Source organism: Natrix helvetica (genome assembly GCF_964273705.1).
Source record: "Natrix helvetica genome assembly, chromosome: Z".
NCBI lineage: Eukaryota > Metazoa > Chordata > Lepidosauria > Squamata > Natricidae > Natrix > Natrix helvetica.
The window spans coordinates 116034724-116049009 of record NC_138554.1 but is presented as its reverse complement, the minus strand read 5'-3'; the positions used below and the strand labels follow the sequence as shown (position 1 = coordinate 116049009).

General features: G+C 39.2%; 1 protein-coding gene across 1 annotated transcript in view; it reads right to left on the bottom strand.

Moving 5' to 3' along the window:
• Positions 1–14286, bottom strand: part of NMT2 (N-myristoyltransferase 2) — a 30962-nt gene that overhangs the window by 2792 nt on the left and 13884 nt on the right. The window contains exons 4-10 of the mRNA XM_081933750.1: positions 12980–13098; positions 12067–12158; positions 10728–10844; positions 7948–8118; positions 3016–3124; positions 1768–1938; positions 983–1150 (exon numbers count right to left, since the gene is read on the bottom strand). Coding sequence (XP_081789876.1) covers positions 983–1150; positions 1768–1938; positions 3016–3124; positions 7948–8118; positions 10728–10844; positions 12067–12158; positions 12980–13098 — 947 coding nt within the window. The remainder of the gene's footprint in view (positions 1–982; positions 1151–1767; positions 1939–3015; positions 3125–7947; positions 8119–10727; positions 10845–12066; positions 12159–12979; positions 13099–14286) is intronic.

The following is a 14286-nucleotide window of genomic DNA, read 5'->3' as shown; positions in this document are numbered from 1 at the left end:
TTTCGCCCTCCCCAAGCTCGTATAAAGCCTCTGGAGCCTGGGGTGGGCAAAAAAAGCATGCAAAAATGTGGGGATCGCACCTGTAGTGTGTGCATGCGCACTCGGGGGGGTCGCGCATTGTATTATGGGTGAGGCATGCCTGCACACTACCCCCCTGCGCTGTCCCCACTTATGGCATGCGAGCCAAAAAAGGTTCGCCATTGCTGCCCTATAGCAAGGAATGAAATCAGCCAATTGAACATGCTTTTCTTTGGCTGGAGATTTGTGCTGTTTGTAGAAGGTGTAATTTTCAAAGGAAAATAAGCTGAAGCAGCTGTATGAGTAATGTTAACTACAATCAAAAACCAAGAACATTACATACGCTACACTAATACTACTGTATCTTCCAAACAACAAACTCAATAAATCAGCAATCTTTTATTTTTTTTAGCAATGAGTTTACTCAACACACTGAACATCAACACAATCCAGGAACATATAGATTGCAACGGCATACACACTAAAGCTCAGAAACGCCAACCAAACCAACACAGGACTCTGCATGTTTACAACTTAGAACCTGAAAATCTTAACAGCATTAGTAACCTTGTGTAATGATCACAATACATACACAACACAGAGAAAACCTTTTTCCTCTGCTACGTTCCTACAGTAGGTCATAGAAGTCATATCTGACTAAGACTTTTCATTTCTTGTAACCGAAGTAGCCCAGATATAAAGCTTTGATTTGGAAAAGCCACGTGCAACCCCAAAGTCATCTGGGGTTTTGAATAAGCACAGAGGCTGTGCCGCTTAACATTTTCCTATCGAGAACTAGGCTGAAACAAAAAGTTCCAAGGGCAGAGAAAACATTATCACAACCTGCTTAGAGGTTGTACTGCTCTTACTGAAGCAAGTAAATTAGTGAGGCTTTAAGCCAACTTCACTCTTCTATTAAAAAAAAAAAACCAAATGAAAATAAAGGAACTATTGCATTACCTACCATCTTTGCTATAATGAGTGCATCATTCATTAGATCCAAGAGAGGGGTTTCCGTGTGAACATTATAGAAGGAATAGGCTGCCTTGAGGCTTTTATGAGCAGGGTGGTGCATGACTGTTGAAGGTAATGTATAGAAACTCAGAAAGTCAGTTAAAACACCATTTGAATTCTGGAAAAGAAAAAAAAAACATGAAGGAATTCAAACAAAGGACTCTACAATATTATAACTCTCAGTTCACCCAGTTGGTCTGCAAAATTACAGGCTGTGATAAATTCAATGTAAAATGGTGAGGCAGAGCAAGAAACCTGAGTCCATGCAGTTTTAGTTGAACACTTTAACTCAGATCTTTCTGAACCTGGGGTATCCCTCTGATGTTCCAACCAATGCTCTATTTCTTCAGTGACAAATATTTGTTTTATGCACTCTCCCCATTCCAGTGTGAAGGGATTATGGGCATCAGAATGAAAAGAAAAGAAGGTGTGTAACTAGAAACAACAGTCTCCAACAAGAAATTGGAAGTCTCCAATTTCCATTCTCTCCCCCCACCCAAATAAAAATACCCTCAGGAACATTTGCAAGAGGGAGGAAAAGATTAAGCCTCTGGTTATGGGGAAAGAACCCTTTTGAGAAATTACAAAACAGATTTTGGCCCAAATTAGTTTATATGTGCCCTCACCCTCAATTCAAGCACAGAAAGCTCATTAGAAAGAAAACAGCTGAGGAAAGGTTTCTAGATGGAAGGAGTTTCATTAGGAAAAGGAAGCTGGGAGGGGCCTCTCTCTCACCTCTACCACAAAGGTGTCAATAATATGATCCTGAGGCAGGAACCAGTGAGCCACTTCTTCTTCGTCCATAACAGGAGCAAGATTGAATTGCTTCAAGTAATTGTTAACCAACTCCTGAACTGCTTTGATATCTTTTCGTTCCATAGGTCTCAAGCCTGAAGTTTTTGTGGCCTTATTATAATGAAAGAAGACAGAAATTCAAAGAGCTAATACCCTGTATAGGCTGTCATCAACAGGAAAGTATTCAGCCAGAGGCAACAATCAAGAGGCATTGGGACTACAATTCCAAACTTTTCACACTCTGCATTTCTGGAAGCTTAGAATACATATTCAACTGGTCAAAAGCAATGTTTTGCACACACCATTCTTCTCAATAGTTATTAAATATAGCTGATAACCCGGCGTTGCCCAGGTATTTATTTATAGGGGGAAAATGTCCAGACCAAACATAATTTCTAATTTTGGGGTTTCCCCCTTACCGGAGGGAGCCCCCTTGTGGAGAACAGTGAAGCCATTACCAGGGCAACTCCACTGCATTGTTACAGTATAAGCCATTTTATGACAGTATAGTAGAAGCCATTTGAAGGCACAACAGGATGTACCGAGGGGTGTTAGGGGTGTCTTACCCCCACAGTATTTGTTTCCAAAGAGTAAGTCATCTGTGTACCAAGTTTGGTTGAAATTGTTGAGGTGTTCCAGAGTTATGCTGGAACACCCACACACAGCCATTTGTGTGTGTGTGTGTGTATGTGTGTGTGTTAAAGAACACAATCTCTCTCTCTCTCCCTCCCTCCCTGCATGTTTATCAAAGGAATTCCTCTGAACTAAAAGAATTCAACTATATCATGTTTTGTTGCCTTCGAATTCACCATTAGTACTAAGTGCTTTCCATTGGTATCAGAGAGATTTTTATAATGTGACTTCTCAAGATCTTCTTCTTATAATGTGCCTTCTCCTCAAGAGCTCAAAAATAATTAGTATATTCAAATAAGGACATAAAGTATTGTATATTCAATAAAATAGTACTTTTTCTCTAACCATCCACACCTTTATAAAAATGTATTCTGATGCCAGGTGCAATTCCTCTTTCTAGGACAGTCTATTCTTTGGAGGTTCTGCCTAACAGCCATTGTATCCCTTTCCCGTTTACACAGTACCGCCTCCCCCAAATGAAAAGCTTGCCTTGGCAGGGACAGAAGGCTATTTTGATGTGAGAATGAGGGTCCTCTGGGTGGACGCATTGCTTACATCAGGAAGTCTGTAGAGCTTCATTGTTCTCTGTAATGTCATATTTCTGCTCAAGTGAGAAAATTTCACTTCTACCAATTTTCTGGGGTTCAGCGATCGATGCCAGTATCTGGAAAAATTAGTGCATTTGCATTCTTTTCAACAAATTAATTTTATCCATTTCTATAGCCAATGTAGGAGACAATATTAGTCTGGGAAATAACTGAGGTTTTAGATTTGAAATTAAGAATGTTTTTCATGAAGTCTTTATTGTTGTTGCATCAAATAATAATAAAATGTTCCATACTAATCAGATGCCCAATCCACCAAAAACACCCGACAGTAGCTTAGATTATTTCCTATAGTTTATATGTTTCCAATTTAGATCTTCCAGGGTACTCAGTTCAACATATTATTTCAGAATGTGATTTTATCTATGTTTACTCAGAAATAAGAATTTTTTAAGATTAATGCTTAGTACGTAGCTGCATATCTGCTTCATCTAATTTGATATTTTCCAACAACGGATATCATCTCTCAAAGTCATTACTGTTCCTATCCCCAAACAAATGGAGGGCCGCTGAATGGGTAAAGCTGTACAATTATCATTGCATTTCAGTTCTGTCTTTACAAATATAAAATACTTACAGGTACTCCTCAACTTATGACTGCAATTGAGCCAGAAATTTCAATTGCAAGTCATAATGTCATAACTGGATCTGATTCACTCCAGTTAAACAAATCACATGGTCATAAGTGCAAATGTGATCTCCTAAATGGGTAGGTTTTTTTTTTGCCAAAAACTGGAAACAAGTCTGAGAAATTGACAAAAAATGTTGCAAATCATGTGTCAGCTAATTGTAAGAAGCTACAACCAGTTGTAAACGTGGGTTGATAGTCAAGTGCCTGAAATACAGTCATGTGACCACAAGGATGAGAGAGGCACAACACATTGCAATGGTCAAAAGTACTCTTCACAAGGCTATTGAAAATCCACATGGCCATTAAACAACTGATCAGAAATTGAGGACTATCATTATGGGACATTTTCTTAGCTATATTCAAAAGACCCATCAGGATGTAGACTTACACACTGTAAAGGTTTATTCTCGGAATAGAGTAATTATAATCAATCATTTGTACCACTGCTGTTGAAATAAATATCAGAAGTTCTTTTATATGCAATCAAACCATTCAAAAATCTCATTTGTTATTGCCAAATAATTTAGAATATGAAGTGGGTGGGTGGAGTTTCCCCAAACTTTCTTGGAAATGCAAGAAATGCAACCTGGGCCCTTTCATAACAGAATAATAAAATTGGAAAGGACCTTGGAGGTCTTCTACTTCCCGATCAAGCTGGAGACCCTATATCATTTCAGACAAATGGCAGTGATATCTTCCAGCGATTCATGGATTTTTTGGGTGATAAAAGGCAAGATTCCTTGATTCATATGGTAGTACAGTCTCTCTCCATATATTTATTTAGGAGCGCCAAAAACACAAAACAAAATTTATTTAAATGTATTTTTCAGATGTGTGCTAGTTCACTGATATGTCTCTTAATTTTTTGGAAGATTTTTGCTAAGATCCTACTGTTAAATATATGCTGCAAATGTTTATCACATTCCACCGAAACTTAAAGAAAACAACAAAAACAAAATCAATTAAAAATCCTCATTACTACCGTGTTTCCCCGAAAATACAACATGTCCTGAAACTAAACCCTTGCGACATTTTTCGCGTGCGCAAAAATATAAGCCCACCCTCGAAAATAAACCCTCTGGACAATCCCTCCCCTCCGACCAGGCAGAGCACCGCTCGCCGACCTAGCGGTATCCCGAAGGCACCAAGCCACGGGAATAAGGTGGGGGCAAAGGCGCTTGCGTTGCTTGGTACTTTCGGGGTACCGCTAGGTCAATCAGCGGCGCTGTGTCCAGCTGAAGAGGGGGGGGTTGCTGGGCAGCTGCTCTCTTGCAAGCGGGCTTCCGAAGAGCCGGGCACAGCCTCAGGGTCGAATGGCTGTGTTGCGCTGTCGCAGCAGCAACGCAGCAGCCATGAGGTGACCAAGCTTATGAGCAGCTGCCCGGCAACCTCCCTTTCCAGCCGTGCATAGTGCCGCTGACCGACCTAGCAGTACCCGGAAGGCACCAAGCAACGCGAGCGCCTGTTCGCCGCCCTCCGCCTCCCGCGGCTCGGTGCCTTCGGAATGCCCCTAGGTGAGTGAATGGGGCTCTTCATGGCTGGAGGGGAGTTTCGCAGCGGCTTTTCCGCTCCCCGCTCGCGTGAAGGGCATCTGCGCTGCTGGCGCCGTCCGCCGCTTGGGTTTTTTTTTTCAAAGCACGGAGGATGGATGCCGCTCTGGAAGTACGCTCTATGTTTGTGGGCTGCAGATTGTACAACCATAGAGCGTACTTCCAGAGCGGCATCCATCCTCCGTGCTTTGAAAAAAAAAACCCAAGCGGCGGACGGCGCCAGCAGCGCAGATGCCCTTCGCGCGAGCGGGGAGCGGAAAAGCCGCTGCGAAACTCCCCTCCAGCCATGCAGAGCCCCATTCACTCACCTAGGGGCATTCTGAAGGCACCGAGCCGCGGGAGGCGGAGGGCGGCGAACAGGCGCTCGCGTTGCTTGGTGCCTTCCGGGTACTGCTAGGTCGGTCAGTGGCACTATGCACGGCTGGAAAGGGGGGTTGCCGGGCGGCTGCTCATAAGCTTGGTCACCTCATGGCTGCTGCGTTGCTGCTGCGACAGCGCAACACAGCCATTCGACCCTGAGGCTGTGCCCGGCTCTTCGGGAACCCAGTCACAGGGGAGCAGCCGCCCGGCAACCCAAAAATAATAAGCCCTCCCCTTTAATAAGCCCAAGGCCATATTTCGTGGGTCAAAAAAATATAAGCCCCTGGCGTATTTTCGGGGAAACACGGTATATGCTTTTATATCTTCTTGGTGCCTTTTTTGTAATTTGTATCTTTGACTAGAAGAAATGAAATATGCAAAAAATAAATCTATTTTTGCCAAGTATGACTTTGAAGGCAACTATTCAAAAATATTTATATCTTTTGCTACAGTAACTGGCATGTTGCAATTTTAATAAAGCCATAAGTACAACATACAAAATATTGCCAAATGAACTTGCCCCTAAATATATTACTCTAAAGTAGGTGAAGGCTTAGTTGGAATAGAATAACCTGAATGCACACTTCATCCTGCACTCCTGTAGAATAACTTTTTAAAAGAAAGACAGTCAATAAAATCAAGGTATAGCAAAGAATTCAATTATTTCTATACATGATAAGATCAATATTTCACAATATTTCAGCTATGCATTCTGGCTGAGGAATTCTGGGAGTTGAAGTCCATATATCAAAAAGTTGCTGAACCTGAGGAACACTGCTTCAGACCAATCCAGTCTTCACCAATACTGTGGACTTCAGAACTACGACTATCAGAATTCATAATCAATGGGGACTTTTAATTCCTGTGCATTTGAAGGAAACCATGCAGAATAAAAATTGACATTATGTTAGCATGTTAGACTGCCTCAGTAATTTCTCTGCATAGTCTATGCTGCCTCCCTATAATGATTAACCCTTGAAAGAACACTTTTTAGAAAAAAATATAGAAGAAAATGCATGTGTCATTAGTTTGTTACTGAAAGTTTGGCTACGAAGAAGATGATTTCACTGTCCTGAAGTATTCCTAGGTTTTAACCCTTTGATGCTTAATTTCAAAATGTTTACATCTGATATCCAATTTGCATCTTTTTTTTATTTTTAACGTCAACGTCTTCCTGGCAAATTGACTCCAGGCAATGAGGAGTAGTCATGTTCCCAACATGTTGATAATCTACTATCACGTGGCCTGTCTGAGATGGATTATAAAGGCCATACAGATAGTCCTTGACTTATAACCATTTGGTGACTATTCAGTTATAACAGCACTGAAAAGTGATCTGTGTCTGATTTTCAGACTTATTACTGTTGCAGCCATGCCCGCGATCATGTGATCAAAATTTGGACACTTGGCAACTGACTCATATTTAAAACCATGTCTCGGGGTCATGCAAACACTTCTGACAAGCCAAGTCAATGGGGAATCCAGATTCACTTAACAACACTGTTACTAACTTAACCAACTGCAGCCATTCACTTAACAACTGTGGCAAGAAATATTCTAAAATGGGGCAAAACTCATTTAACAATTGTCTCACTTAGAATCAGAAAAATTGAATTCAATTTTGGTTGTAAATTGAGGATAACTGTACATTCAAGAGAGCTTGAGACTATTATTTTTGTGAGTTGGTAAGCCAAAGGGAGACAGAAAGAAAAAAAAAAAGCATTCTGCTTAGAAAATGGAATAGATGCAAAAATTGTAACCTACATGGATACGTGCATTATATTCATTACAATAAAATAAAGGAAAAAAATAAATTTCATTAGGCTTCTTAAATTGAAACACATTAGGAATCTCAAAGTAATTTATATTTACAGACTGTGCTTTTATTGACTGGAAAGTATTTTCACACCTATTCACTGTGCTTTTGGTTTTGTTTACTTCAAGTGGATTAAATCCTTACAATGCAAGTAAGGCAATCAGAATCTAGCTATGAAAGATCAACCAACCACAAGTTTTGTAATATTCAAAGGAAATGAGGTGAGGAGATAAGTAACCATACCTCAACTTCCACTTTTTTGTATTTCCATCTTGTGATACTGACATGCAAAATGGAAACTGTAGATGTACACAATAGCCATGAGTTTCACAACTGGAGCTCATACATTTTCTAGAAAGGCAGAAAGGCTAACTCTCATTTCATCACTGCCAGTATTGTAATGTGAAATACCTCCTTAATGCATAAGATCCTTCCACCCTGACCATTCAATTTATAAGGTGAGTTTTGGCTACTCTTTTATAACAAAAATTATGTAAATTCTCAAAAAACAGCATCTTTGCTTACCTGCAAGTTGCTACAGGCTTGGGAAGGACGACTCCTGCAGTGTAAACAGCCTGAAAAATTCCCTCCAAGTTTACTCTTCTAGTTATTTCACGGATCAGGACCGGTGCTACTCGCTTTGATCGTAGTTTTTTATGGACACACAGAAAGTTAATTTCTACCATTTTCTTCTCACTGTTAAAGAAAATACATAAGCAATTGCTTAAATTTTTGAGGGAGTACAAATTGCCCAACTAATATTACCTACCCTACTGACCAACTCTTCCCAATTTTACAGAAAACATATTTCTTACAGAAGAAGTGGGGAAATTTTTGAATCAATAAGTGTTATTTTAAAGAAAAAAAACTACATCTATGTCATTGTCATCCATCATTATCATAGAGGGGACAGAACCTTAAATTTTATCCCCCCCCCCTTTTTTTTTTGCAAAGTTTGGAGGAAATTGCTGTTTGTTTTTCAAAACGCAATAGCTAAATTAAATTAATTACAGGTTTAATATCTGGAATATCCCACCTTTGAAAATGGAGGAATTCACTCCCTTTTCAAATACCCCATAGATGCCTATGAGGCCTTTGAAAACAGAGCAAATCCCTCTGTTTTGAAACGCTCCATAGGCACATATGAGGCCTTTGAAAACAGGGGATTCATTCTGTTTTGAAAGGCCTCATAAGTGTATATGGGGCATTTCAAAATAAAGCAAATCCCTCCATTTTCAAAAGACTCATAGACATCTATGGGGCATTTCCAAACGAAGAAAATCCCTCTGTTTTCAAAGGCCTCATAGGTATCTATAGGGTATTTCAAAATGGAGCGAAGCCCTCCGTGAAGCTTCCAATCTCCATCAGATCTGCATCTCAGCTAGAAGTGTGACGGTGGTGGAGGAAAGGAATGGGGGGGGGGAACAGGACAGGAACGGCAAACACTTTTCATGCTGAGAATAAAAGTTTCTGGGGTCCGTGATCTCGTGAGACTTCAGGCACCGAGTCTCTGCAAATGAGGATGGGTGCCTGAAGTTGTGTGATATTATGGCACCCAGGAGCTTCCATCAACTCTCCTCTCCCTCAAAACAAAGTAACTGCGGCAGAGATGAGACAAATCTTGTAAAGTAAATGAGTCGGGCCAGATAGAAGGGGGAAGCAGTTGTGGAGAACGTGAGTGGGGACGGGGGGAATAGGGTGAATGTTGCAGACCTCAGTAGTCATTCATAAGGGCGAACAACTGCCATGGTACTGCAACATTCGTAATTTTGGGACTTGCTCGTAAACCCTAGGGGACGCTTATCTCGTAACTGCAAACGGGTGTTGAATGAACGTTCGTAACCCAGGGATTAGGTATATAAACAAAAAGTATTTTGAATCCATATCAGGAACCCTCATTTTTAGTATTCTCTTTCCCAAGGAGGTGCATGTACACAACACTTTGTAAAAAATAGCAAAGCAAGGTAAACTATTTATAGGGAAGTGAAGGATTCTGGGTAGTACATTTTTGAATTGCCTATGCACACTGCATGTTATGATTTTTAATGAAATATTTCAGTCCGTGCTGCTGAATTGGTATACATTTATGTTTTGGGTCAGAGATAATCTTGAGTAAATTTTACAGTTTTTTCTGCAACCCCCTGTAGGATTCCCTGTGGGTGTTATGTACTTAAGATAAATAAATAAAGTAAAACTGTCTACCATATCCCTTACATATAGAAGATTCTGATTTGACCTTTCTCATATTTAAGAAGTCACAAATGGTTGTACTTAAGTAAATCAAGGAGGGAAAAGTTGTTCTGATAATTATTTTCTTTGAGGTATTTTCTGCTTGGAACTAAATATAGCCACTAATTTAGATCTTTAAATATTCAATACTAATATCAATTCTACTTGCTCAGGGCTTGAATATCTTACAGAAATTATGAGCACAGGTTGAATTGCTGATTCTGACAGATGCAATATTTATCTGTGACTTCTGCAAAGGCACGTCTTCCTCTTTCTGCTACTTGAACATCATTTACTGCTTTGAACATATTAACCTTTTCTTCTCTGAATTAATGGTCAGCATCCAAATTTCACAAATATGTTAAAAATTAGTTAAGGGAAAGAAGATGTTTTGGATTTTATGTTGGGGCATAAGTAGAAGGCAAAGGAGAAGAAAGTGGGGGAGTGTGTGCTTTAGTTGTACACATGTGTAAACATATGCAGGGCATTGTAGGAGAAAACATAAGGTTGAATCTAATTAGCATTCTTCAATGCGCTCCAGCATATAATTAGATAAGAGCTTTCTGTCTTTTAAGTATTGCTGCAGTACTTTGATGATGATCTTCATTCTAATTCCAACTCTGTAATAATGGCAGAAATCACCAATAGTTTTGAATTTTTTTTTAAAGGCTGAAATAGCAATATTAATTCTGAATATTCTCAATAAACATCAACAGTAGGGTAAAGCAAGAGATGTAAGTGTGGTTGTACCACAGTGCTTAAGGTACAGATGCTGTAGATAACAAGTGATGGTCTCCAAAATTAAAAGATGAGGAGAAAGAGAAAGAAGAGGAAGACAACATTTTAAAATGGCAATAAATTCAACAGATGTTGCATGTCATAGAAAAAGTTGCTAATTGTTGGAATAAATGGACAAGGACTTGAGCTTGAGATATTTAAAACATTTTCAATACTTCACCAAGGTTTCCCCTTAAAGTTTATTCCATATCTAACCTTTCTGATAAAGGAAAATCCATGCAAATGATTTTAAGAAAACCTTAGAGGCCCAGCTAACTTCCTAATCAATTAGAGCTTACCTGTCATAAATCCGAATGTGTGCCGGAATGGCACTGATGAACCCCACTAGTTTCCTATTGGACGATACCCTGACGCCACAATGCCACTGCGGAAGCCAACCTGGCGGTCTAAGGGCCCTAAAAGAGAAAAAAAGCATAAAAGTAATAATTATGTCTTACCTTTTATAGAATACTGGGTGTCCTCGGCTTACAACCATCCATTTATCAACCATTCAAAGTTTTAATAACATTGAAATAAGTGATTTGAGATCGATTCTCAACCAATTTCATTGTATTTAAATACAATGACAATAAAGATTATACTTATACTTATGACTGTCACAGCATTCTCAGAGATCAATCTACCGTGTTTTTGGAGTATAAGACGCACCTTTTTTCCTCAAAAAAGAGGGTGAAAATCTGGGTGCGTCTTATATATCGAATACAGCATTTTTTGCCTCCCGAAGCCCCACCCCCTTCACCAAAATGGCTGTGCATACCCTTATGGAGGCTTTCAGAGAGTCCTGACGGCTGGGGAGGGCCGAAATGAGCAAAAAATGGGCCGTTTTTTGCCCACCCACCCCCCAGCAGCACTCTATAAGCCTCCATAAGGCTATAATTGCAATTTTTTTTTACAAAAATGGGCCCGTTTTCGCAAAAACAGGCAGTTTTGTGCACGTTCCTGCCCCCCCCACCTCCCCAAGAGCACTCTGCGAGCCCCCCAAGGCTATTCATGCCTTTTTAAAATAAAAAACAGGTCCATTTTCGCGAAAAACGGGCCGTTTTGGGGAGGTTTGCAGAGTGCAAAAACTTTTTTTTTCCGTTTTGGAAAGCTCTTTAACTGATTGATGAGAATTATATTGATCAAGTGCTGTGCCAGCAGAAACAAAGTCTTAGGTGCTGCAGATTGTCAGCGATTTCCTTCTCCAGCACATGGATAAATACACCTGGAAACATCTACCTACCTACCTACTCTCTCTCCCTACCAATCTACTGTATTTCTCTCTCTCTCTCCCCCCCCCTCTATCTACCTACCTACCTACATATACTCTCTCTCTCCCTACCTACCTACTGTATTTCTCTCTCTTTCTCTCTCTCCCTTTACCTACCTACCTACCTACCTACTTTCCTACCTACCTACCTACCTACCTACCTACCTATTCTCTCTCTCTCCCTACCTACCTACTATATTTCTCTCTTTCTCTCTCCCTCTACCTACCTACTTTTTTTAAAAAAATGCCTCTTCAAAACCTTGGTCTGTCTTATACTCCGAAAAATACGGTATGTGATTTGATCAAAACTGAGAAGCTTGGCAAGGTCCTGGGGTTGCCCCTAGATGTATATGGAAACTAGGACTCACCACAAAAGGAATTCCGGTGAATAGTCAAATCTAAACATGTTATCATCATCTTCAACATAATTTTCATTTAGCAGCATGTACAACTCCTTTAACTGGAAAAAAGGAGTGGAAGGAAACCATCAATTTATTGAATCCAACAGCTTTTACTTTGCTCTGAATTTGAGCACCTGACTTATCTTAAGAGAAACAGTTGAGCTAGCCAAATCAAACTCATCAATGAACATCAATAAGAGGCCTGTTTCATACAAAGATGTATACCTAGCTTCACTCAAGACATAAGGCAGAATATCTATATCATTCCACCCTCTTGGTTTCAACGTAGCTGAGGTTTAGTTATTTTTCCACAGCCCGTTGTTGGCTGTGCTACTTAGAGGGAATTACTAACTTGAAGTCACCCTTGGTTTCATGACTGAGAATAGAATCCAGATCTTCCAGTCCTAGCCCAAGAGTTTCACCATTATGCCTGTCTGGCTCTCATTCTCTCATAGGTTGGTACGGTCTGGTCAGATCCTGTGACTAAAGGTATTCCTTAGCTACTCGTAGAGTGGGCAAAGTCAGTATATTAGTTTTCAGTGTAAATCCAGAGGATTAAATGTTCTCACTTCTGTTCTGCATCTCAGCTGTTCTGTTCTCACTTCAATTCTGTAGCTCAGCATTTCCCCCTAGGAATTAAAAATTGAGGGGGGGGGGAGAACTGTTTTTTGCTATTTTCTTCCCCAGAAAAACAAATGGTATCGTGACAAACTGGTCCAAAATAAGACAGAGAACTATGTGGTCAAAAGGGGACTTCTGTGTCTGTCCAGTTCATGGCCATTGGCAATTTCATGACACTAGCAAAATGCACAACTATACACACACAAATACACAAACACGAAACCGGGTTTGTATTTGAAAGACTGCAAGGTCCACTTACAATTTCAGCATTGCTCAGATCCAACGTGTCCCAAGTAAAACCCTGCGGTAATGAATACGGCTCTATGCGTATGTTATCCTTATCTGGTTCAATAGCACCATGCGATGTTATAACTTCACCTTAGAGAAAAAGAAGGTAAGCTTGTAAGTTTTTAAATCATTTTTCTGTTTTCAGGGAAGATGAGAGAAGGTATAGTAAACAAAAATTAAGTCAAGCTGTTAGAAGTCCATGGCCAACTTCATTTTATGTCAACTAAATTATCAATAATGTCACTATATTTTTTCCTAGAGATTTAATTGTATTATAATTATTAATTTTGTCAAGGGAATAGCAATCTCTACAGAATTTCAATGCATGTTATGGAACTGCTTACTACCTGCTGCTTCTTTTCTTTGACTGCAATAAACAACTTCTCAAGATGAATCATTTTAGATTGAATTCAGACTCAAACAGCAGATCTAACTTTTCCAATTAAAAAAGGAATTATTTTTAGTAACATACTGGAGGTCTGCTAATTTAAAAATCTCTTCTTTCATATATCATGCACAACTGTTTACCAGAGGGATTTATAATGAAATATATGGCAGGCTTTCAAAAAACCAACTTTAATTGACTGGATAGTTTTACTATATGCAATTAGAAACTAATTTTAATGATATATAATTAATCAATGCCCATATTCTCAGAGCAGCTATTACAGTTTAAAGATACATTTTTTCTTTCCATTGCTATTTCAAAACTGATCTTATTTTCTTAGATCAGAAGAACAACACAAAGCATAGAAATCAAACCTTGCAAAACTTATTAATGATAACATTTTAAAAAGCAATTCAAAATATAGTAACACAAATATAAGCCTTGCAGACATTTGGGGAACATTTCCAAACCAACCACTGTATAATTGCATTATCTTTCTTATATATAACTGGAACAATTCGGTACACAGATGTCATTTCCTAATCCACAATATGTTCCTGAGTGTTTCTGCTTTTACAAAGAGAAGCAATTGAAATGCAATATAGTCTCCTGGACTATAGATGCCACATGAAAAGCAATTACTATTTATATTAGAGAACAGTTCTGCAGTAAAGCATTTGGAACTCACAAAGTGATGGGCTAGCAAAGGAGAGCCTACAAACAGCAATAATACAGATCTTAATATATAATATAACTATAATAACTTTAATAATAAAATTAAAGCTGTTTCATATTCTTGAAAAATAAAATTTAAAATGCTTATTGTCACTTGAAAACAAATTCTTTTGTATTTTACCAGGAATATTTTTCTAAAGAATTTTTATTGAGGT